The sequence below is a fragment of the Perca flavescens genome, chromosome 4 (assembly GCF_004354835.1).
Source record: "Perca flavescens isolate YP-PL-M2 chromosome 4, PFLA_1.0, whole genome shotgun sequence".
Taxonomy (NCBI): domain Eukaryota; kingdom Metazoa; phylum Chordata; class Actinopteri; order Perciformes; family Percidae; genus Perca; species Perca flavescens.
The window spans coordinates 36685458-36712560 of NC_041334.1; the positions used below are offsets into that span (position 1 = coordinate 36685458).

Below are 27103 nucleotides of genomic sequence, written 5' to 3' on the forward strand. Positions count from 1 at the left end.
TTTTTTTAAGACTGAACTATGTTTTGCACTGACTTTAGGTCAGACCTTAGGTATTTAGCCTCAGTGCAGCTTGAGATCCTGGCCCAGTGTCCCTAAGAATTATATTCATATTGGATTGTGGATATTTGTAAGACTAATGATGGTTTTCGGGACAACTAAGCAGGCCATGGCATTCATCGAGGGTGGGTATGCGTGCAGCATGTCTGACTTTTATGTCGGAAACCCAACACAGACTTGTAAATATTTAAACAATTTCTCATAACCACAACCTTTCCATAAACTGTTTTCCATACATTGATTTATTTGTGGCGGCCTGACACAATATCAAAAATATTCGCTCAGCCCCTCCTTGCGTCTCTCTCTCTCTCTCTCTCTCTCTCTCTCTCTCTCGCTCTCTCTCTCTCAAACACAATGGACCGTCTTTGATTAGCCCCTCCTCGCCATGCTTACTTTACTGCTTGACTGTAGTAAGCCTCTGGCTTTAAATCTACGGCAACTGCAAGTTCACCTGGGACTCCCAAACCGCAAGTAAGTCTGTAGAGCCAAGGTGACATCAGCTGACGTTAGCGCTTGTCACAGCGGACCAGCCTAAAGTTAGTTGAGTTAACTTTAACCTGCCCAGTTCTATGTGAAAAACAACACCAGAGACAAACCTAACTTAACATACCTGCTGTGTGAGAGTTCCAGGTGAACTCATGGAAGATGTTACCGTATGCTAGCTGTTTGGTGATGCCAGGCTTCGGAGCAGCGGGCTGTGGGTCCAAACCCCCCCTCCCCTCACAAAAAAAAGAGTCCTAAAGAGAACAAAACACTGCTTGACTGTATTCTAGTTGCCGAAACTATGCATGACTATTATTTTTGCACCGTTAACTGGTATGACAAATAATGACACATTTGGAGAAAATCCTGCATTCATTACCATTAATTGAGGTAAGAAGAAAGGCTCAGTGGATGATAAATGAGTGGAACTTCCCAGCACAGAGTTACCTGCTGTCAGAAGTGCTCTAAGTTGTTAATGATCACCAGTAGCAATTTTGCCATCAATTAAAGTGACAAGAAGTTGTCCGCAGGAAGTCGCTCTTCTACGGTGTTAAAGCACCGACAGGGAAGTGGAAATTAGCCTTGTGGAGTGCTGGCTGCAGCAACACAGTTGCCCTGTATGTACCAGATAGTGCCACAGCAATTAAGAGCCAAGCTTGTCTAATGGGGCAGTAACATGAAGAATATGTGGAGGCCATCATTGTGAAAGTCTCGACAGTCTGAGCTGTGAAGGCTCTGAGCTTCAAATAGACCCAACCATGCAGTTCAGGAGAGTAATACTGGGCTTTCTGGGAATGTGGCTCTTAGACACAGAGACATCCATTTTCACACTGACTCTTAATCCCCATGCACAACAGCAGCATAGGCCCGGGAGCTGCACTGTTACTTAGCCATAGTCTCATGTATAATGGATGATGAAATGTGTTGGATGACTTCAGCGACCTTTGCTCTTATGATTACAGCATGACAATCAGTGGGTTACCCAACTGCATTGTGCTAGGTCAGGAACAATTGATGTGGTAGGTTTGTAAAGCCCATTGGGACATTGTGTGTGATATTAGCATACATAAACTTGACTTGGCTTGACTCATTGTTCAGGTTCAGCACCAGAAAGCACATTGTGATTTCTGACCTTATTCATGCATACAATTTATTTGACATCATAAACCATTAATGCCTGTTTTGTAATGTTGGTCTGTCAGTCTGTTGGTCCAACACTTGTTCCTGACTAAAATATGTCAACAACTGCTGACTTTATTGCCATGGAATCTGGTACAGGTATTCATGGTTCTTAGAGGATGAACCCTAATGACTTTGGTGATCCCCTGAGTTTTCATTTAGCGCCACCAATTGGTTAAAAATGTCACTTATTCACTAAAGTATCACAACATCTTCTATATGGAGTTGCTGATTTATTTTTTATTTTTTTATTTACAGACATTGATGATTTTCCCAGAGGTTTGATGTTCCCATGAATATTCCTTTAGTGCCACCATTAGGTTCACATTTGTATTTAGCGCCAATTAGCAAATGTTAGCAAGCGCTTAATTAGGATGATGAACATAAACAATGTAATTCAATTCAATTCAATTCAATTTTATTTATAGTATCAAATCATAACAGAGTTAACCTCGAGACACTTTACAGATAGAGTAGGTCTAGACCACACTATAAATTCCAAAACCCCAACAATTACAGTAATTCCCTCAAGAGCAAGCATTAGCAGTGTCTGTTGCGACAGTGGCGAGGAAAAACTCCCTTTTAGGAAGAAACCTCGGCAGACCCAGACTCATGATAGACGGTGTCTGACGGGGCCAGTTGGGGGTGTGATGAACAGTGGCAAATAATAGTCACATTAAAGATAATGAGACAGTGACTTCGAAGGTAGTCGTGGAAGTTCATGTCATAGCAGGGCACATCGTCTTATACTGAGTAGTGCAGTGTCCAATACCGGATCCTGACTACTCTGTGCGTATGAACATCACAGCAGGCTTTGGCTAATGCTGTATTCCAGAGATACCAGACAGTTTGAAATTCTAGTTCAGAACCATAACAAGTTTCAGGTGGGAAATTCAGGTGGGAGATTTTTCACACGCACTATTTATGAGATAGTTATCTGACATATTGCTGATGGCAAATGCGGCAAGGAATTGCCTACTGCATCCCATTGTTGTAGTCCAAGGGCAAACAAAACAAGGTGTGGAATAAAAAATGCACAATTGTATGGTTTTCACAGTTTTCTGTTACTATAGATCGACAACTTGTGTTTTTGGTGGGTTGTGTATTTTTGGAGCTTTGGTAATGTGCACTTCTTGAATGCGTGTCTTCCCCTTAGCGGTGCAAGACATTCCACCCCTGTCGTGCATTGCTGTTAAACAGAATGTGGCACTGTTTGCTTAAATGAGCATAAAATGCCGTAGTACTGTAGCAGGGAAGGAATACACAACTGCAACAAATTATTTAAGGTTACCTGGGTTTCCTGAGATATGGCTGTATATTCAGAGAGAAATGTTCACTCATATCCTACAGATCACTTAACCAACCCGCTGCATCATTTTTATGAAACCTTTGTCTCTTGTCCACTTTTACTGTTGTCTTTGCTGGCTTATCGTTTACATCTGTGCTATATTCTTCTTTCTCACAGCTTGACATATGGCAGGTAGTTAGCTTGTTAGTGGCTGACTAAGTATCCAGGGCTATCCATGCACAGGTTTCGCTGTGTTGTGTTTTTTCTACATCTTCAATAAAGAACACATATGTCTGTGTACATACTGTAAAACTCATATTCCAGACGAAGAGAATAGTTGTATTATCCTTAATGTTAGAGCAGTCCTTCCTCCGCAGTATAGTCTAAATGGAGCTGGAGGCCTGGCAGTAATGGATGTCTTGTCTCCTGGGTTGATATTCTCAGGCTGAGACTCTGTGAGAGCCAAATTAATTGAAACCGCTGAGGCTGGGGGAGTTTTGGGTGCATGAGAGGGCAAGAGTAAAGGAGACGGTAGTGGATACTGGTGTTTGGAGTCATAATTTTAAGATGGAACGACCCAACCTTTTATAGATATTGTGTTTCTTGGAGCTGTTGAGCCTTCTTAATTTTTGTTGTTGTAAGTGATTTAAAAAGAACATTCCAGTAACTGGCCAAAGCACTTTGGCCATCATTTGGGTTATAATATTTATATGACATTGCTGCAGAGATCAACAGAGCAAGGAGCATAAACGGTTCGACTCAGACAGGTTTTAAACAAACCAGCTGCTTAGCCAGATTATCTAAACCACTTTATTTGCAGGTAAAACCAAAAGTGAGTGCACCCAAAATGTATGTCTGACTTCAGCTGTAGCAAGTGAAGGTTTAAAGTTCCCATGACATGGTGCTTTTTGGGTGCTTTTATATAGACCTTAGTGGTCCCCTAATACTGGATCTGACGTCTCTTTCCCGAAATTCAGCCTTGGTGCAAAATTACAGCCACTAGAGCCAGTCCCACAATGAGCTTTCCTTGCTATGCGCCATTTCTGTCTGTAGTTATTGAGGAGGAGAGGGGGGGGGGGGGGGGGGATGTGGCCTTGACCAACTGCCACTTTGCTCGTTTGAAAGCCATGATGTCTCTCTCTCTCTCTCTCTCTCTCATGGGTGGGCCAAATTCTCTGGGCGGGCAAAGCAGAGAAAGGGGAGGTAACCTTGCTCCTTATGACCTCATAAGGAGAAGATTCCAGATCGTCCCATCTGAGCTTTCATTTTCTCAAAGGCAGAGCAGGATACCCAGGGCTCGGTTTACACCTATCGCCATTTCAAGCCCCTGGGGGACCATAGGCAGGCTGGGGGAATGCATATTAATGTTAAAAAAAACCTCATAAAGTGAAATTCTCATGCCATGGGACCTTAAAGCAGGCAATACTAGTTTTCAGCTAAACTTAATTAACGTTCATTCTTTTTTATCCACCTGCAGTTTAATTTCTAGAAAGAAAATTGAACTGGTATAACACTAGATATTTTCCTCAAATTGATCAGACAGGAATGATGGACAAAAGAACATCAGAACTGGAATCATCATTTCAGGAAACTTCTCAACTATGACATGTAAATAATATCCCTAGCCTTTGCTTTCCGTTTAACAGAGACACCGAGTCAATAGTTGTCTGATGTTTGACATTTCTATAGCTTTGGTTTGAGTTAATGCTCAGCTGACATTATGATATGGAGCCATTGTAATCTTGTGAAACTGCATTGTGTGCAGGGATTGTTTTGCTCTCTAGAAGGTGAATCTTGATTTTTGTAGTGCATGACCCCTTAGCAGTGAAAATCCCAAGCTATTTGCATTCTGAAATTGAAATGTCTCAGCTTTCAAAACAGGTGTTGTGGTGCCCTCCTTTACCATTTGTACGCCCACTTTGTTGGCCAATGTTGTTAAATTTCAATAGATGTAGTTCTGTCAACCCGCTTTTGTCCAGAGTAGCTGTCGCTGTCTGAGATTTGACATTTTGACAGAACTGGAATGAGTGAGAATTTTCTGTCTCTGGCCACTTGTCTGCCACTGCATAACTGAATATATATTTATATATATATATATATATATATATATATATATATATATATATACAGCATGAATGTATGTGTATATTAAAATATCACTGCTGTATTTCTGTCTTCATGACTGATTTGTGAAAAGCCTCAGCAATGACAATTTCTGATGAGCTTTGACAACCGGCTATCACTGCGCAAACAAACCTACTATTAATTTAAATTAATCTGAGGGTTCTCGTGTATTTTAAATGATAAGCAGCAGAGCCAATTGCTCCCCAGTCAGGCGAGGTCTACTCCACGATCCAGCCCCACAGTAATAAAAACAGAGAATAATGTACTCCCATTACCTAATTTCATTACCTAAATTCCTACAAAGATCAGTATCAGAGTTTAATCCAATCTATCTTATTTATCTCATCATGGATCTGGGAAAGTAAGTTAACTAAGCCACACAGCATTTTGAAAACATTTCATGGATTTTAAAGGGGAAAGTTTGATTTTTCATACCAAGTTCAGTGTACACTCTACTACATGCTAGCCTGTGAAAACAGTTATGATGTCCTCTGTGGCTCTGGAGCAGCTTTCCAATGTAGCAGAAAATAACCTTTATGATGTCATCAGGGTTATGGGCCTGCACCTAAGATGGCAGTGTGCAGTCTGAGAAACATAACATAGCAGTCAGGGAGGGACTAACCAAAGAAGCTATCCAGTTGCATTATGGAAAATGTAGGATTAAGTGTTATGGGGGCCATAGGGGGCTGCAATTGATCATTCATTTTTAATTATCTCTTTTCCCCCAACTTTATGCAGGTTTATCAATTTGATGTCTCTTTTGTCAAATATAGTTTTTACTTTAATATATATATTCCAGAATAGATTTTTCCCTAAATACAATTAAGAAATGTTTTTGAAATTGGTTAAAGCAGTAGTTAGAGGAGACGACCGATACCACTCTCACGTAGCTTAGCTTAGGTTTGTCTAAATTGTACACACTATGCTTCATGAAAATCAGTCACTCTCTCAATACCATATTTCTGTCTTCCATGTGGTGTTTTTTCACCCCTCATTTTTAATATATCAAATGAATAACACAATTGCTCATTTGGCCTTCGCACCAACTCCGCTGCCATAGTGTGATTCAACACCCATTCATCATTTTTGTAAAGAAAAACAAAGCAAACAACACATCATGTTGCAGCTCATCCAGTACAACAGAATCCGTCTATGAATTATTTATTGTCTGTACCATATTCATTTTAAAACGCTTTTGTAATGTTTGTCCGCAAGCACCAGATAAGGCTATTGCCTGCACTGTGTGTGTGTGTGTGTGTGTGTGTGTGTGTGTGTGTGTGTGTGTGTGTGTGTGTGTGATTGATGTTGACCGTCTCTTAGACCCTAGTCTCGCTTTGCCAGACCCTCCTCCAAAGTGCGCTGAAGGAGTGTCTGGCTACTCCACATAGCATTTGGGGATGGGAGGAAAACGTGCTCTGGTTTAATGGCATTTCTTTAAACCAATCAGAATCGTCATTTGGCGCTAAACTCCACACGGAGCCGCTGCAAAATGTTGTGTTAGAGAAAACTAAGATTGGACAGATAGTCTAGCTAGCTGTCTGGATTTACCCTGCAGAGATCTGAGGAGCAGTTAACCATACTCATAAATCCAAATTAAAATTCCAACACAAAGAAAGCGGAAGGAAATGGAAAATACATGCATCTGGTGGATTTTCCTGCAGCACCGGAGCAATCCTGGAAGTGGAACGCAAAGTATATAGACTACTTAGACCCCCACATCTATTGGCCTTTGTTGTTTTAAGAGGCTTTGCAGGCCTCCTTATCCTTACGAATTAATTTGACACTTGAGCATTTGGCACAGGTCTTTCCTTTTTACAATCTCTCTTTCTCTGAACAAGTTAATAGATGGGCCACCATTTGATCCATGCACTGCTGCAAAAACATGAAATGCACACAAAAGAGCCATTGTTAAAAGACAATATCGGACTTAATCCATATGTTATGTTAGGCTCCAGTCAGACCCGGAACTGAGACACAGGCACACGAACACAGATGAGCAGTTTACAGTGTTTATTAGAAACCATGTTTGATAGTGGAGGAGGGAGGTGGCCAGGATAGCTGCTCCAGGTAGGGTCGAAGCCGGAGATCAGAAGGCCGGTGTGTGGCCAGGCAGCGAAGATGACGGCTGGGTGGAATGGCTGGTTGAGAGCGGAGCGGCGAGGTGAGTAGGCAGCGAGGAGGCAGATGAAAGCTGATGAGCAGCGGGTCCAGAGGCAGAATCTGAGCAGAGAAGGAATGCGTGAGCTAGAGTACAAATGAGGCAACAACCAAACTGGAAACAGAGAAAACAGGGATAATTCTCTCGAGCACAGAGTAGAACCACGTTACCATGAGAATGGTTGCAACGAACTGGCGCTGAAGAGGTGAACAGCCCAATAACTGTTGGTTGATTACTGGAATGATCTGCAGCTGGCTGGAGCAGAGCAGGTGAGAGTGGCCACGCCCCTTGACCTAGATCCTCTTGAGTGACATGTAACAGCCGGTGGAGACAGACACAGACAACACACCAACACACCAACACACACACACAAGGGAAAGGGGAACAGGAAAACAGGCAGGGACAGGGAGACAGACACCGATCCACAACATGTTAACCCAAAGCTGGTGTGTACAGATCATTCCTGCAGGCTCTCACTGAGATTGACATTTAAAAGCTCCTGAGAACTGAGAGCAGACTTCTCTCTTCATCAGACTTCTTCCAAGAAGCCGCCAACGGAACCTCTGAAGAGATTCAACCGTGGAAGCAACAAAATGGCATGAATTTTTTATGTAGTAACTGTATTGTGGGGTTTCTTCTTAAGTTTTTTTCCGCACTTCCTATTGAAGTCTCTCCCTGTGAGCCTCCCAGCCTAATATAACTCCATGTAGACTCACTCCCAGGATGTCAGGGTGGCTAATCAGACAGCGACAAATCTGAATTGTCCTACAGTGATGCTCAGTCAAAGCCTTGTCAAGAAAAGCAGCCACTGTTTACACCCCACCTTTTTCTAAAATTAGTCATTTGCTGTGTGACCTACTGGAGGAAAGATGATAAAATCCCTCTCTCTTGTCTGAAATACCACCGCTGTCTCCCACATTATTCAGATGACTGACAGCTGCAATTGCCCTGCCAGTAAAACGGCCAGGCACTGCCGACAGAAGCCTGAGTAGCTGTGATGATACTGTATGGTTTGATGAAGCGGGTGTACAGCATCAGCAATTAATCATTGAGCCTGTTTTTCTTCAGCAACATTTGTTTTGGTGTTTTTTTTATGTCACACAGAGAGCTGTCATTGCATTGCGCTGAAAACTATAATTTTCGGTGGACGTTTTTCTTTCCTCAGCTTTTTTTCTTCTTTTTTTTCACGGGTGTAAAATGCCCAGACGCTCACCAAAACACTCCTTTCACTTCAATTTTAATGTGCTCAACTGAGGAAACAAAGATGGGTTGATTGTTTTTGGTGTCATTGTTATTTCATTGTCTTCCTAACAGTAGCCAAGCTATATGTCAGCCTTTTAAAGTAATCCTCAAAGTAATAGGATACACTGACATTCTTGGATTCATATTTTTCACGACCGTCAGTTAGAGAAGCAGTGTTGACTTTTTGTCGACAAATACATGTTTGACAGTTAAGCAGACAGTTAAGTAAAGCATAATCGTAGCCTGTGCAAAGGCTGTGGGCATGTTGCGGCTGCACAGGGCCCGTGCCTGTTTTAAAAAAAACACAAAATGTTGGTGTTTATTCAGTTTATGCAAGCAGGGTTCATATGTCACATATCTGCAGGCCAGAGGGTGAATTATGAGGATAACAATGTTAGTCTCTTACAAGTGGCTCCGTATACAAACTAAGCAACGTGGTTTCTTGTGGGTGGTTTATTCCTCCAAGCAATCTTTCCTTTGAGTAGAATATTTATAATAGAGCTTGACCGATAAAGGATTTTTAAGGTCGATATCGATATCAATATTTGGTTATTTAAAAATCCGATATTCCGATATATATCGGCCGATATGTATTTAAAAAAATAATAATCCAGAAACGCGTAACAAAACATAAACAGATTTTCCTAACATTATTTATTTGTAGTTATTTATGAATCCTCACTAAAATAATATGATATTGCAGTTTAAAAATGAACTTTATAATATATAAAAATATATTAAAGTTCTGATAAATGAAATGTATAAAAATACAAACTTAAGATATGAGACTTAAAGGGTTCAACACGAGTGTTGCCAACAAGCGCCCTCTGGTGGACAAAGTATACAACACTCAGAACAAGGTTGAAGGGTGTTTCGTCCGTTTTTATTTTATTTTTTAAATATTCATTTATCGTCCATTATAAATGCCGATACCGATTAGTTTGGAAAATGTCTGATATCAGCCAATAATGCATATCGGTCGGACTCTAATTTATAACGATGCATAATTATCATTATAAAACATATGATTGGCAACTTAGACAAATATAACGTAGATACTGTATCATATCTTTAAAACATAGCTTCAAAAAAGGTCTTATTGATCCGAAAACTAATGCAGTGGATTCTGCTGATGAATTTGTCTCACTTTATTTGCTTTTTTATTTCAATTGTAATCATTTTCAGACACATGTGGGGCATTTACAGGTCTTTCCATTGAATGGATAACAGATTACTGACCAGCAAATGCATCACTTGTACTGGAGGAAAAAATGGAGAGGAAAAGGCCTGACGCAACACAGTTGAATGTTTGTAGGCCTGGAATTTTAAACCATAAATTATTCATTTGTGGCACTTTAATGAATGTGAAAAGAGTTTCCCTATCATTCATAATCTGTACAGCTGCCGTAATGTGACTCTCGTGCTGTGGGCACTTAGTGGGGTTTCTAACAGGCCATGTGATACCTGAGCATGGAGAGAGGGTTGAAATAAATGTTCAGTGCATGCAGAGATAGAGAAAAAAATAGGTGATACCATTTCAGAACGATATTCCAAAAATTACACCGAGGGCAATAACAAAAATCTAGTTATTGAGATTTTCATAGTATTCTCCAAAACCGAAATATGAGTAAGGGCTCGGGAACACACACACACACACACACATATGTTTGAAGACAATGCAAAGCTTCACATAGAGTAATAATTACCTGCTGGACACGAGGAAGGACATAGATGGATGATGACACAGTAATGCGTCGTGATTCTTATTCTGAAGTTGTGCTAAATCCCAATAAAATTGCATAGAAGGATGGTAACCCCCTGCCTTGCGACTACAGTAATATAATTCTCACTGAAGACAGTGAAAAAGTAATGTGAATTGTCCTTGATTCGTCACTGACTTATTTATGAATTTTTTGATGCATTGGTGCTTGTTCCTTGGGTTTGCCGTTGATGATATATTTCCTGTCTGGATGCCCCGTTGTACATGTTAACTACCAGGTCTTCTTCTTGTTCAAAACAAGCCCCTGCTGCTGCTGCCAAATTAATAAAATACATAGTCTCGCTTTGCCAGACCCTCTTCCAAAGCGCGCTGAAGGAGAATCTGGCTACTCCACGTAGCATTCGGGGACGGGAGGAAAACGTGCTCTGGTTTAATGGCATTTCTTTAAACCAATCAGAATTGTCACGGGCAGTGCTAAACTCCATGTGTTGTCAAATTTATGAAGATTTTGTCTTAATTTGCTTGTGTTTTGTCTATTTGCGTGTGTTTCGTTAAGTTGCAGTGAGTTTGCCCCTGTTGGCCACAAAAAATAAACCAAAGCCAAGATGGGTGCCCAACCAGATAAATGGGTATTTAATGTTATTTATTCTTTTTAAATTAACAGCATGCACAAAAAAAGAAGCTAAGTCAAATTTGTCAGCCCTAATGTATTGATATGAAAATGTCATTGTTTATTAAACTAATTTCCCTCCGACACTCCACCCCACTACATCAACTATGATAATCACATAATTAAAATGTCCTTAATCTGTGTGGCACATAAATTGATACGGGGTGAAACTAATAATAAGAGCAACAAGAGCTCACCAATCCATGTTGTCCCAAACAAAACAACCAATGGCAGAAGCCAAAATTAGAATTATTTTTGAATATGGCAGTATTACGACCCCCAGCTGAGATGCCTTATCCATTCAGCAAAAGAAAAACAGGGTAAAAATCTAAAACATAACAAGGTATTTTTTTCTCTTTACATTGCTATACTGTATGTTCCTCGTCTACATGAAAATACTTCCTACAAGCTTAAAGTGAGAATTTGGCAGAAGCTTTCCTAAAAATATTCATAAAAATGTGTTCCTTTCAGTATAGCCATCATTCTTTGTGGAAGTGTTTCCAATGTTTACATGCACACTGACTAATTGGGTAATTGTATGATCAGGTTTTGGGAGTATTCGGTTCATGGTTGCTTTCAGAAACCTTTTATAAGGCTGGATCCTGGTTTTGAGACCTGTATACTAGGTGGAATATTGTGAAAGAAACTAGGATAGTGTAAGCACCATATCCACCTTTCAGATAACTGTCGACTTGATGCAAGAGGACTTTAAAAAAGATAATAAAAAAAAGATGACGGCTTCATGATGACCTAACAATTAAGTAAAGGCTTTTAATTTCATTATTGTAACAAAGAACATACTGTACATTGATTGTTATTCTCTCTGATGGAGAGGGCAAATCAAACAGAATGTTAAATGCAGCACTGAGTCCAGCCATCCAGATCCCAAAGTGGTTTATCCTCAATTCAGTACAGAAAAAACAGACAAAAGTCAAGACATGATTGCACTGATACAGATATAATAATATTAATATATATATAATCCTTTTTCCGGGGCTTCAGCCCTGAATGTTTTGACTGTAGACCCAACATGTAATTTTAATTGTAGGCAACACAAAGTTTAGGTGCGCAATGATAAAGACTTTCTTTAAAGTTTACGTCTATGGTTCAGGCTCAAACACACGGAGCTCTGAAGCAGACCCGTGCGTCGCTTTGTGTCCACTCTCTGTAAAAATAGAGATGGGTAGCGTGGCTTCCGTGGTCTGTGCAGCTTCAGGTAATTATAATGGACGCACTCTGCTGTGGGCATGCTGCGGCAGTCATGACGCGCTGCGTCCGTGCTCCATGTATTTCTGTCGTTTTTGTGTCATTCAAATGTTGGTGACATCTAACTAACATCTACAAATGGGGGTGCTGAAATGAACATACACTGGCTGTTAACAAGCTGGGCAAGCCAATCGCCATTTTGTAACGGCTAAGCCCCGAACCTCCTTAAGTCCATGAATACACATTTGTTTGTGTTGTAAGGTGATGCTTGTTAGCTGCTTAGCTAAACTGTAGCTGTTGTAATGAAACTGCTTAGACCCAGGGGTTATTCTTCTTCTGGCATTTTGTTTTGCCATTATCAAACAGCTTGAGATCTAAATAAATGTGTGTTAAAACTCATATGGCTTTTATTCTGGTATAGGACCCTTGATATGACATAGGTTAATGGGGCCTACGAAACCTGAGTCATTTTAGCGGAATAACCATGAATAGCCATTGGAAACATCATATTCCAAATATGATCAAAAGCAGGATAAGAAGAATACGACTGTGTGCAAACATACTCACTGTCTCAGTTTCTTTGAAGGGAAGTTTATATAGTTTAACGTTCAGTATGCCAGTTCTGTGGAGACATAAGGTTAAGTCTGAAAGAGTGTCAACAAAGTTTGAACTGATCATAGGAAACGGGGCTGAACCTTTCAAAGATGTTGGAGATACTGTAGCCTCTGCTGACTTGGTTTTCAATGATTTTTACTTGGAGAAAGGCAGAGAGGAGGAAGAGAAAATTGTAACTGTAGAAAAGAAAAGTGATGAAAGGCCTATACCTTTTTCACACATTGTAGCAACTAGCCTCTCCTGACCTATAACAGAAATGAATGTCGATCTAGGTGTCTCATCGACACAGGCTGGTGTTAGTCTGTCGATGTGAATGAGTTTCCATCAAAGATGTTGAAGCTCGTTATTGTTGGTCTTATGTCATTTTATTAATATAGAACCAGAAGGTACTGTAGCATGCAGTAGGCAGACATGTACATGAGTACAAAGTTATCCACTTCTTGTTAGAAAAAGGTAAATTCAGGCACTGTATGTCATACCTCCAATTTTAAAGCTATACTGCATAGCTGGTGCCCCCTTGAGGAATTCTAAGTACTCACAACAAATCTGTTGGCGCGTCCACATGATACAAGCCTTCCGTGACCGCGCACCACCGGGTTGACGGAAACCCGTGGGTCAAATACCCTGGAAATCCAGAGTTCTCGCGAGAGCACAGTTTGAATTTGCTCAGCGAGTCACTCTGGCAGTGGTCTGTGCATCTTCAGGTAATGTAATGATGCTCATTAACTATGCCCTTGTAGCCGAGCTGCACCAATCACATCGGTGTATCTCATATAGGTGGGCCAGAGGCGAGCTAAACAGATGACAACAGCGCTGTGACGTCAAAGTCATTGGTAAACATTGCAAGATGGCTACGGATGAACACCAGTTGTTTGAAACAGCTTTGGCCGCTACAATGAACGAGTTAGACTTGGCTTTTTATCTAAAAGAGGAACAGAAGACGGCGCTGAAATCGTTCCTTTGCAAGAAGGACATTTTTGCTGTTTTTCCGACCGGATACGGCGAGAGTTAATCTACCAGTTAGCTCCACTGGTAGCTAAGAGTATGGGTACGCTCTTGATACGTCACCCTATGTATCAGCTGTGTGCTTGGCTATCAGCTGTGTGCTTGGCCATCAAGTGGTATTTCAGACTGGACGTGCTGCGATGATAGCCCCGTTCACAATGACAAAACACACAGATCACTTTGGTCTTGTCAATGGAACCATTTGGCAACTTTTTAAAAGTAAACTTTCCATTCAGAATCTTATTGACATCCATTTCGACATCTCGCGCTCGCCATTCACTCAAAACGCAACGTTAGCCTGCTAATCTTCGGCCGCGAGCCCAAACAAGTGTGTGCGGCGTGCCTGTTGTTTAGTTTCCGGTCTAGCTAGATCCGGTGTGGTGTTGTAGTTTTTCTAACATTACTAGTTGTTGCAACAGCATGTGAAAAAAACTACAAAGTTTGCTAGACCAAAAAGAATGCTAATCTTGCGCTAAAAAATTGACGCCGTTAAAATGGGTTTGCGTTAACGCCGTTCATAATGCATATTATTATTATTATTCTTATGTGTACTATTTAGCATAGGTAAACACCCCATCAATTCCCATAAAAGGGCATGAGATGGCAGGGCTGTGTCGTGTGCACACTTAGAGAAATGTCCAAAAGACGTGGCAAAGACAGTGGAGGTCTTGTCTCCAAAAGAAGAAAGACTTTAGTAGTTCTGAAGTGGAGGTACTGCTGCAAGAAGTTAACGAAAAACGAGACATCATATTTAGTAGCGGCAGCAGTGCATACTAAGCAGCAAATAAAACCGATGCATGGAATGCAGTTACTCATGCAGTGAACGCTGTATCCGGAGAAGGGCGCAGAACCGATGAAGTACAAAAGAAATGGTTTGATCTGAAATCTGAGGCAAATTTTTTTATTTCATAACATAGAAGATACTCTTGCCGTATAAATAGCGTGATCAATCACTTATTATTGGATGGCAGGGTTCCCTGTTAACATAATTGAAGGCAAAGCAAAGCAAATTTATTTATTTATTTAGCACAATTCATACACAATGACAATTCAAAGTGCTTTACAAATGAGCAGTAGTGTGTATTTATTAAAACAAACGTATAATTATGTGTAAAATAATGAAAATAAATAGTTGCAAAATGGAGAGAAATGTTTTAAATTAGAATGGACGAAAACGGTATAGCTACTTGTGTTGCGCAAACATGTCAGCTCTAAATTGTGCGTAAGAGTGCTCTTGAGTGTGCGTAGATTCTGTTCTTACCTAAGAACAAATCCCAAATAAGAAAACATTGGTGAATGCCAGAATCTTTGTGAAAACTGCGTAACACATTTGTTCTTAAGAACGTTTGGTGAATGAGGCCCATTGATTGCTGGAGCTTTAATGACCTTATGCTATGTAAAAACAATAATTACAGAAGCATTTTTAGCCATCCTTCAAGAACTCAAAAGTCCATACTAGTCAAAAACCAAGTCAACCAGTGTTTCCAAATATGACAAACAGGACGTTGGTTTGCTTAAGGTAATTCAATTTGATAATGCAAGAATCACAGATTTAAAAATGTTGCAAAGTTTCCACTCTCGCAAACAAGTTCCCAAAGGAAGATGATTATAGCAAGGTTCTATGTTTTCCTCAAGCGCAGCTCTTACATAATACCTAAGACCTGTTACCTATTTTTTTCCAAAAACATACTCCTTGATGTAAAAATGTTTGCCATTTGCTTTTCACAATGAAAAAAGACACCTCCTCCCTTTGATGTTTACAATCTTGTGAATATAGAGTGTTCTTATTATGGCCAGTGCAAGCAGGGCTCTATCCACCTGCAGAATCAATCAGTCTTTTTGTGATAGGTCTGCTGGAGTCTGTCTTGCTGGAAACCAAATTACACTGAGTAAATGGCCTCCATGGTGCCAGTGCAGAGATTCGGGTCATTATGATTAGTTTTTGTGTGGGTCTAGAAATACGTGTTTGTGATGTCTGAGTTTTTACTTCTAATAAATATAATCTCTTGTGGAAGCGCACTTTCATATTCAGAAAAGTAGGACTAATGTTTTTTCCTACAGTACATGTAATGTTTGGGTTAATCATCTGTATGGACTGTCTCATTTGTGGGAGGAGGTACTGCTGCTTAGCACAGCAGCCTTCAGACATTCGAAGGCTACACCTTTGTAGTCCTTGTTCTTCTAAGGAGGCAGCCCCTGAAATGGGTCACAGCTGCTGACACAATAAAAGCCCAGTGATAAGGTAGTGTGCTGAATGAGGAGCTAGGAATCATAAAGCCTTATGCCCCTGCTTATTGACTCTAAAGCGTTTTTGGAGTTTAAAGTAGCCATTCCAGCCTGCAAATGTCTCTGTAAACTATTTACTCCTGAGTTTAAGATTAATAATATGGTGAAAATAAGCGACTGCTTACCTGTGTTGGCTGCTTACCTTTCAGAATTACGTTACATTTCAAGTTGTGAGCTATTTTAGCCTCAGTTTGTTGAGATACCTTTTGTGAGTTGCTTATAGCCAGGGTTGGGGAGTAACGAAATACAAGTTCATGATATTTGGTAATGTTCATCCTGTGCAATCATTTTATGTTGAAGGAGCAGCCTAAGTCCTGCTGCATCTTAAAGATTGTATCCTTCTGCCACAGAAATATTCTGGCTGTTTCAATCCTCATGTATTTAAATATTACAAGGACTCTCAATAAATCCTCTCTTTCTCTTTCTCTTTCTCTCTCTCTCTCTCTCTCTCTCTCTCTCTCTCTCTTTCTCTCTCTCTCTCTCTTTTAGCAGGCCAAGGGACTGATTGTGTCTTGGAAAGAGCTAGCAGACTCCACTTACTCTGTGAGTGCTCAATCAGTGGGAAACATGCTAGTCTGTTGGGCTTCGTGATTTATCACATGCTTTAAATGACTGCGAACATAGCTGTTTTTCCAGGTACAGGAGCATACAGTAATCTTATGTTCCTTGAAGTGTGTGTGTGTGTGTGTGTGTGTGTGTGTGTGTACTGTTCCACAATTGATTGTTGGTTATGAAGAACTTAAATTAATCTAAAATGTGTCATTCGATATTGTAAACTAGACCAGAGCTAGAGGTATATAGAACAAATAAAAATATAAAATAAATTAAACGAGACAAAAAACTTTTGAAAAGGGCAATTTTAAAATACAATACAAAACTGTTGTTATGAAAATACATGATAAAATAACATTTCATAATAATGACTTCAGATTAGGGATGTCAATTTTTGGTTAATTTTGCTTTCGAGAACACGACTATGAAAAAATAACTGGTAACTGGTTAATTTTTAAGAAAAAAGGCAAAATGTTAAACGCGTACATGTAGTTGTGACGTAGCTTTCATTTGTTGGAGCTGTCCAGCAGTTGGTGGTCAGAGCCAGATTTTCTGCCCTGACTCTCTTGACTCTCTCATCCTTCTTCTCCTCAAAGTGTTTTTCAATGCTTTTAGTTCAACGCATTCTCATCCTCCAAAAAAAAAAGTATGCACGACAAGTTGTATATCTTACGAAATTACGTCATTACAGTTAAGTTTTGCCGAGAAAAGCTAACTCTCACAAATTATCGCTTAATTTACATGTTGTTCTCTGTTAATTCACGTGATTACTTATTTCATAATTATTATTCAATATTGAACACTTTGGGGCTCCACACGGGTCTGTGGTGAATAGTCACTTTATTAGTCCAAACATAATCATTTGATCCTGGTCCCATATAGTATCCTTTTTCACGCACTTCCACACGGCCCTACCTCCAGACATATGCATACAGAAAGCACTGACAAGGTCAATCCATCTCCTTCTGAAAACTGAAAAAAAAATAAGAAATGGTCAATTTACAGTTACACATAAAACTATGCAAAGATTACATCTTCGAAGCTGGTCAGTTAGGTTCTTTGAATCTTTAAGCATTCATAAGTATTCATCTCACAGCCCTGTGTTTTTCACTCCCAAACTTCATGTACGGTTCTGTTTGCTGAGTCTGTATTGAATTGACAGGATGTTAGCTTTCAATATTTTCCGCCTTTTCTTAGTCAATGAGTAATATGCACTTGCACAGTGAGTGACAGTTTGCTACCCTAGCTGCAGCACGGCTCATGCTTCCTTGTGGCTGACTGGATTTATGATGAAATGTAATCTGAGATCAGGAGGCTTTCCTTGATATTTACAGCCCCACACCTTGTCTGATGAAACTGAAGCCTATACAGATAAGACATGTTTTAATATGAGCATTATTGAACAATTACTACAATGAGGGTGGCTATATGTTTTCAGGCTATTGGGGCTCTTAGCCATGATAACATGGTGTCAGGTTGATGTCTTTATGGGGCCCTGTGTGATGCTGAATTTTGCGTTTACCATGGTATGCCCACCCTGCCTTAATTACCTCTCACAAGGCTGCTGAAGTTAATTTCTGTGGTCACATGTTCAACCAATTACTCAGAGTGTAATGAAGTGGAACATGGCTCACCAGAGTTCACAGGACACCCTCCACATCCCTTTTTTTCTTAGCCTAGTTTGGCTCTTCCAGAGCGGGAAGCTAATCATCACTAAACATTAAAACCGGGCAATACTTCACTCTGGATACATACATTTATCCGTGTCAACATCCATTCCTCCTTTAATCATTTCTCCACAGCTATCTCAATATCACGCGCTAGTAAGAGAGGCGGGGGAAGCACATTATCTATGCCGAAGTGTTACAGTATTAGGGATTATCCCTGACGGATAGTTTTCCTTCCAGGCACCATTAGCTTGGCCTCATCCCATTTGGTATTTCCAACACCTGCGACCACCATCCGCTGGGCACAAGAATTATTACCATTGTATTTTTTCTAGGGTATTTAAATTAATCATGGGGATCACAAGCAACTACTTTAAATTTCTGGGCTGTGACCAAGAAACACATCCTCCCCAAGGATGGCAAGGGCCCTATGCATCATTAAAACAGAGTTGTGCTATCTGACACAGGAACAGTGCCAGCTCCCTCACTTATACACCTTTTGGGATTGTGGCCTCTGCATTTCCACACTATGCATAATGGCTACTGTCTATTGCTAAATGCAATCAGGTTGCTTGAGTCTGACTTTGAATGCTAAATGACCAAGGGACACGTGTTTGCGAGTAGACAAAATAAAGTTGATCAGCTTGAAAGTGAAAGTAGACAGCTGACTACAGCGGACATAAATTAACATCGATCACTGGGCAGAGCGTACGCTAATGACTCAAGGCTGCAGGGGCTTGTTAGACAACCTCTGCAATGGACTGTAATGGTTCCTATATTCTCACAATCCACTAAATACCAATGGCTGTAATTCCTCATTGAGCATCCTGGTATTGGCAAAAGATCTGTCTTGGATTCACGTGCATGAATGAATTATGTGGGTATTAATGTAGATATTACCTAGAAGTTATACGCCTAATAGAGCAATTAGATTCACCTCATGCTAGAGAGGAGTAAGTGCTTCTTATTACAAGTTTCAAAGCGATTTAAACTCAAATTCAGGCTCAAAATTGCAAAGTCATAGATATCAAATCAGTCTGATCAATATGAAGAACCTCATACTCTTTTTTTTATGTATCCGTTTATAAAGTAGCTTACCGTAACTGTCAGTCAAAACCATGAGATCATTATCAACATGCATTTGTAGTCTATTTTGACTCGTTCTCCACTCACGTGGAGCTTGGCAAGCACGTCTGAATATGAAAACATATTGACTTGGAATTACTTACAGGTGCTGGCCTATAACAGTATTGATTGAATGTAGGCGTTTTGACAAAATGTCTGGAAAACATTTTGCATCAATTTAAAGTTTCTCAGAGCCCAAAAGAAGTGCATCTAACTGTAATTGCAATATGCAGATTTGTGTCATTCACTTAGCACCTATTCATCCAGCACCTTAATCAACATATAGTTGTACCTTTGACTCTAATGTAGGCTGAGAACAGCACAAGACGGCAGTTTATTAAAGGAACATGTCATAGCTCAGAGTCCCAAGTGGGTCAAAAGAATGCATGAGTGTTCTTCTTATTACATGGATAAAGTTTCTTCTTCGAAAATATACACCCAGAAAGTCTCATAAGAAAAGACATCAACCAAATCTCCCATTGTTGGTCCATCCCTACATATTTGATTGAGAATTGTGACAAGTGAGTGTGGGCAGAATGACAAACAAGAAGGCAGAAGGTTAAAAAAATTGGAAACCAAATCAATAAGGATGACTGACAAGATGAAGCTTGGATGATCAGTATTGTGCCCCCTTGGCATAAATAATGGAGGGCAGAATAAATCGACTTCACTCCCTGTATGGCTAATGCTTTTTCCTCCCTTCTTCCAGTCATGGTTACTGATTCTTCTGTTTTTTTTATTTGCATCCATCTGTCGGCAACAATTTTCTACAGGCACTAACACAGAAAAGGACATAGCTAACAGACAACCGCCCCACTAGCAAAACGTTTCCAGTGGAAGTCGCACTTTGGATTTTATGTTCTGTACATGCTACGATGAGTGTCTACAGTAATAATTTGGTTCACAGAGTATACCAAACAGAAGAAAATCATATAACGTTCTGTACTGACTGGTTTGGGATGAGAACACTTGTGGTCACAACATAAGGGATGTCATGTCACAAAGATGTGTTGTTACATGTCTTAATGCATTAAGTGATTTTTGCGAAAAACAAGCTGTAAACACAAAACTGTATGATATGACAAACTTGTTAGCAAATAGCTGCTTATGTACACAAACTACAGAAATGAAGCAACATTTGAGGTCATTTCATGGCCACCTGATGAATGTAAGTCCTTCATATGTGGTTTCAAATATTGATTATAGAAGCTTTCAACAATGGGCTTTCAAGTAATATGCAAACACCCTGATATGTCGGAATACAGACGGCACCAAAACAGCATAAACTGCATTATGTTACTTGTAATATAATTTGACAAGGTTGGCCAAATTATAAAAGCTTTATTTTGTAGTTTTAAATCAATAGCAATAGTTCCTGGCATTGTGATCATGGAAGATGATCTGTCTCTGATTTGCCCACAGAAGGATCTTTTCTTTTTCTCTCCTTTAGTTCAGTTTGTCTGCTTTCCCTGTGATATACAATCTATCGTACGTTAATACATCACACATTTTGCTAGAGTAAATATGTTGAACAAACAGTTTTTAGAAAGCTTAGCATTACCGTTGGCAGGCTGCTCTGCTCATCTGTTACTGCTGCTGCGAGCATCTTTTTTATTTCTTTTTTTTTTTCCCTATTCTTGACTTGGTCCTGGAAGATAGTGTAGCAGTGATATGTAGTATACACTAAATATCAGCTCCCCAGTATCAGCTGCTAGCTGGCCCTTCGGCATTGGATCTTGGCTTGACTTATTTGGTTAAATGAATTATTAATGGCTCACGGATTTTCCACAAGTTCCAGCGTGTGTGTTTTTTTTTTTTTTTTTCTATCTCCAGATGCTTGTTGTAGACTGCATCGCCTCATCTCCACGGTGCTCATTTGCCCTTCTTTTTCTTCCAGAGTCAAACGGAGCAGTTTCTGCCCAGGAAATATTCTCCACTCTCTGGACTGGATGGGAAGAAGCAGAATCTTTGACCTTGGAAAATGAAGATGCTGTTGCCATGGGAACTGTTGATCCTTCTGTCACTCAAAGAGTGCCTGGCTGGTGAGACGCCAAGTCAAGCCGCCTTTTTATGACACACCTGATATGCATGCATTGCGCACAGGGAGGAATTGCTTCCGTCTTATGCATGTTTGGATCATTTCATTTGAAAGGGCATGATGTCAGTCTCAGAAGGTACCATCATTTCAGCAGCTTTTGTATCTGGGCAAAATCTTCTACCGGTTTGTAAAAGAAAGTTGCAAAACATGGCCAAATTTCACTTCAGTTTTAAGAGCTTAGCAGAGAATTTCAGGGCAAATAGGAATCACAGAGGTAGACATTTCAATGTAGTGGTGTTTTTTTTATTTTATTTAACAGGATAACGTCACAGGGTAGAGGGAAACTGCCTTGTGTCATTCTAAAGATTGGCTAATATATTTACAGTTTAATCTCAATATTTAACTGCAGCCAGAGTTTAAATGTTCTCTTCAGATCACCTTTGATAAACTTGTCTCACTGTTAGAGTCACATTTCAATAGATACCATACACAAATTCACTTTCTCTGGTCTTTTTATGCTTTTTTATGCAATTTTCTTGCTTCATGTCCAACTGCTGCCACTTACATAACATGTGGAAAGCACTATAAAAATCCACACTGACTCTTTTCTTAACACTTAATGTATTCTGTACTCTGTTCTCAAGCAAAAAAAGATCCATTATGTGCCGAGGCGCTCCTTTCTGCTGAGAGAAAAGCAGAGTAACGTTAGCCTTTGGTTCCGTAATACCTGTTTGAGTTCAAATCTCTCTAAGAGCTCTCATTAAGAGCTCAGTGATATTTTATGTTGACAGTCCCATTTGACAGATATGCTGTATACTGAACTTAAGCTAACCGTTTACAAGTCATCAAAAAAAAAAAAAGTATATTTATTCAGCATATGGTGTGAGGGTTTATTGTGTTGTTATTTATGCTTCCATTTCCGTTGATTTAGCATCTCATTTCAAGTCAGCAGTGTATATATGTGCAGCCTGCAAACACAAGAGACAAGAATATGCAAATAGCAGCGCGTGCTGTACTCTACATACATATACCCGCTATGGAGCTCAAATTGCATGCATTCCCATTAGAGCTGTCAGTCTTCCTCTATAATACCATTCAAATTTCACTTGTTATTTTTTTTAATATTCGCATAATTAAATATTTAATGCTCAAATGCAGTTAAATATTTACTACACTACTCAGGCTTATGCATTGTCAATGCCACTATAAGCATGTGGTTGTTCATCAAAACGTATTAAGTGTAATTTGTATGTGTGTGCGTTTATGTGTGCCAGTGGTCAGTCCGGTTGGTGTGTTTATAAGGCAGGCCTGTTCTCAAGCATACACACAACCCCCCCGATAATTTCCCATTCCCAGGTGAAATAGCCCGGCTATTAAAGGTTCATTAATTTGTTTAATTTAAAGGACACCGCAACCCGGGTAAAAATGCAGTACCTCCCTCGGAGGCAGGGGAAAACAAGGCCCTTTCCTGAAGCAAAGACTCCCACTCTCATTAGGATGATGATGGCAAGGATGATGATACGGGAGGGAGCGCTCTTTGTCCTAGTCAAGGTTAGAGACAAAACAGAAAAAAGGGCAATTTTTCAAGAGCAACAACGGGGTGCAGCTTGGCATATGAAAAAGGGAGGATGGACACAAGTGTGTAAGTGTGTGAGGGTGCATCTATTGAAGAAATGTTTGATTTCACGGGAGTAATTAGTGCAACGTCGGTTAATTACTCCTGTGTATTGATAGTTTGGCTGGAGCTAACCAAGACAACAAGCTTGACTGAGCAGACACGCATGCACAAACAACATGCATATAGACGGCAGCTTTGCAGGCTCTCTAATAATTAGATTATTTCCAGAGCAATACTGTGATATTGCAACTCCCATGTAAATACCCTAACCAAGTTATTCTACTTGTTTAAGATCATAATGAAATAAAGCATAACTCAATTAGCCAGCTGGGTTACTTGTCAGTCTTTCTAATTAGTCTTGACGTGTAATATAGCTTAGACCAATTTACATGTATAGTATGTCTGTGTTTTGATTCTTCAGAGTGACCAGATACAGAGTGTGAATAAAGAGTAGCAGATCTACCCTCTCAGTGAATCACCTCTTTAAAAACAGTAGTAACCTCTCCCAGCGTTAACTACAAGACTAAGGCAGAGGCATATCATTACCACAATAATTGCAGGTTTCAATAAAGAAAAAACATTAGTTGATGTAGCTACAGCTGATAAAATTAGATGACAGATGTCATCTCGTGACCTGAGATCGCCGCAAATGGGAGTTAGTCTGGAACCGCTCTGTTCATTTTAGATTTCCAAGGGGCTGTTATTGATGGAGTCTATATCCTTGACGTTCCACTGCCGGGATTGCTCCTGTGCCGTAGAAAATTCCGTCGGATGCATGTATTTTCACCGATGTCTGTTTCCTTTCGCTTTCTTTGTGTTGGAATTTTAAACTCCTGTGGATTTATGAGGACTACAGTTAACTGCTCCTCAGATCTGTGCATGGTAAATTTAGACAGCTTACATGATTGCGCACAATGTGATGATGCCAAGCTACACATCCTGGTTGGCTCTCGCACAACTATTTTACAGCGGCTCTGTGCAGCTTAGCGCCGCCTGTGACGATTGTGATTGGTTTAAAGAAAGAACAGTCCTGTGTCTAACTGTGTCAGTTTATGCAGTATTCTGAGCTTACATAGGACATAAACATGCTAACAGTATCCTTTTAAACAGCATGTGTGGTATCGGTTTAGTATCTACTATCTTCTCATACAAGTGAACTCAACTGAGTCATCATCTGCTGTTGTCTATACATATGGGCTGCTGTATTCATATTTGAAGCTCTGCAAGCTGTCACTGGGTCATTACGGGGAGAGCTCCCGGCATGAAAGAAGTGGATGTGATTGGCCATGATTGTCACATATTTTAATTGTCATAATGTATTATTTCTGAGCCCACCTCGTATCCAAGTGCTCCATCTATGATTGAATGTCAGTTGCTATGTCTGAAATGACTGTGTTACCTCTTTGTACTAGTATGTGGCACCATTGGAATGCATGACAGAATCAGGACTGTATGTCTTGATTTGGGGCATTGTTTTATCAGTCAAGTTCTGATTTGACCACTGCTGATATTAGCTTGATCCCTCCTGGGACTTGGTTGGTATTTATAAAACTTTGAGATTGATATGTCTTCCCAATGTCTATTCTCTCACACCGCACACTTCTGTAAGAGTCCTGATTGTGAATGAAGCGGAAAAAAATAAGACGTCTTCATTTGTTGCATAGAATGTGCCAGTTAGCCGATCAGAGAGCCGTGTTGGCATCTAATTATATGTGTGTAGAGTTTATATACAGTTTTCTGAGCGTTGAGTGATTTATTTTTGCATTAATTTAGTGCCACTTTCTCAGTACCAATGTGTTTTTTTTTCCACACAGAGAATACGCGCCATGGTCCTGTCTTCACCCAGGAGCCCAGTGACAGTATTTTCCCCCTGAGCACTGATGATAAGCAGGTGTTTATTAATTGCAAAGCCAAGGGAAACCCACCTCCGCATTATAGGTATGTGCTCTGACTGTCCTTTGACTGTCTATGAGGTGATACTACAGTGTGTAGCATTAGTAAATGTGTGGGACAAAGTGCTCTGCTAAGCTGGTTATGATACCATTTCAGTGTAGTCATGCAGTACAACTAGGGATGCATCTCCTTTTCCTGATTTCTGGATTTTTACCAAATATTCACTGGAATGATGAAAATACAGTTTCCATCACAATATTAGTAGACTTGAAAACTTGATGTGGCCCTTCAACAAAAACATGAAGTTTTGTCTTTGATGATGGTGGTTCTTTTTATTTTATAATTTCTCTACAGGTGGAAAATGGATGGGAGAGAAATAAACACTGAGTCAGATCCACACTACAGCCTTGTGGAGGGGAACCTGTTGATCAATAATCCCCATGTAATCAATCATGGAGGAGTGTACCAGTGCATCGCCACCAACACATTTGGGACTGTTGTCAGCAGGGAGGCCAAAGTCCAGTTTGCATGTGAGTAGAGTTGTATGCTGGTTTTTGTACTGTGCGTACTCTTACTGACATGACACTGTGATTTTTTCCTGTTGATTTGTTGCAATGTTATGCACGGCCAAATACAATCAAATTATTTAGAACACGGCTGCAACTAATGATTATTTTCAGTTGGTTAATCAATTATTTGACAGACCATCACACCAGCGATCTTTAAAAAGGCTGTGTAATCTGCAATAGAAGACTAGCAAAACCAGTGGACCCAGACCCAATGTTTACCTATCATGCTTAAATGAATAATCAATTATCAAAATATTTGCAGATTTAATTTTTTTACATTTATCAGCTAATTAAATCATTGACTAATCATTGCAACTCCAATTGAGATTATGAACACAAACTACTTGTGTAACCATGCTATGTTTAATCTAGCATCTCCAACTGGAATATTTTCCACTCCAGTTTATGCGGTATTTTGAGTTTACATAGGACATAAACATGCTAACGGTATCCTCTTAATGTGCAAAAATAGTAGTATAGGCATGCTGTGATGGTAAACATTAACCTCATTTTGTTGCTAACTGGGTTATTGATTTATAGTCTTGTTTGCACTTATTGTAGCAACATTTTTATTTTAAACTGCATGTGTGGTATCGGTTTAGTATTTTGCCGACTCGTCCATACAAGTGAACTCAACTAATAAAGGCTGTTTTATGCTTCTGCATCAACTCCACGGCGTAGTTACGGCGTCGCTCCTACGGCGTCGCTCCTACGGCGTCGTGACCCTTTCGGAGTTGTGCGTCGGGGTTGCTTTGCATCGCGGTGCAATTCACCGCCGTAACGCTAGGGGGTGATACGTCTCAGGTTTCTTTGCGAGGTGTCTGCCAGCCAGTTTATGTTATGTTAGCAAGCAAACTTTAGCACAACTGCCCACAAAGTACTGCTTGCTGGCGAAGTGTTAATTTCAAAACGCTACTGACATATAGACACAGCTTACGACAGTGAACAGCATGTTGCTACTCCCCATAGTAGGCTGCTTGAAACACCGACTATCAACACACAGGACCAGCTGACCAATCGCAGTCCTTACGGTCTGCGTCGCCTCGACGCAAAGTTACACATTTTTGGAGGGGTCTGCGGGGGTACGCCGTCGATTCGACGCAGAAGCATAAAACAGCCTTAAGAGTCATCATCTGCTGTTGTCCGTACATATGGGCTGCTATATTCATATTTGAAGCTCTGTAAGCTGTCACTGCATCATTACGGGGAGAGCTCTGTGTTTAAAGGGCATGAAAAAAGTGAATGTGATTTGCCATGATTGTCACATATTGTAATTCTCATAATGTATTCTTTCTGAGCCCACCTCACATCCAAGTGCTCCATCTCAGATTGAATGTCAGTTGCTATGTCTGAAATGACTGTGTTACCTCTTCGTACTAGTCTGTGGCACCAGTGGAATGCATGACAGAATCAGGACTGTATGTCTTGATTAGGGGCATTTTTTTTATCAGTCAATTTCTGATTTGACCACCACCATTAGCTTGATCCCCCCTGGGACTTGGTTGGTATTTCTAAGACTTTGAGATTGATATGTCTTCCCAATATGTCTATTCTCTCACACCGCACAGCAGCATTTAATTAAAGGTGAAAGTAATCTCTCAAGCTCGA

At 40.1% G+C, this 27103-nt stretch overlaps 1 protein-coding gene across 1 annotated transcript in view; it reads left to right on the forward strand.

Annotated features, from left to right (window-relative positions):
• Positions 1–27103, forward strand: part of cntn6 (contactin 6) — a 109905-nt gene that overhangs the window by 39871 nt on the left and 42931 nt on the right. The window contains exons 2-4 of the mRNA XM_028576694.1: positions 21275–21419; positions 24848–24971; positions 25281–25456. Of these exons, the coding sequence (XP_028432495.1) occupies positions 21359–21419; positions 24848–24971; positions 25281–25456 (361 nt within the window). The 5' untranslated portion in view covers positions 21275–21358. The remainder of the gene's footprint in view (positions 1–21274; positions 21420–24847; positions 24972–25280; positions 25457–27103) is intronic.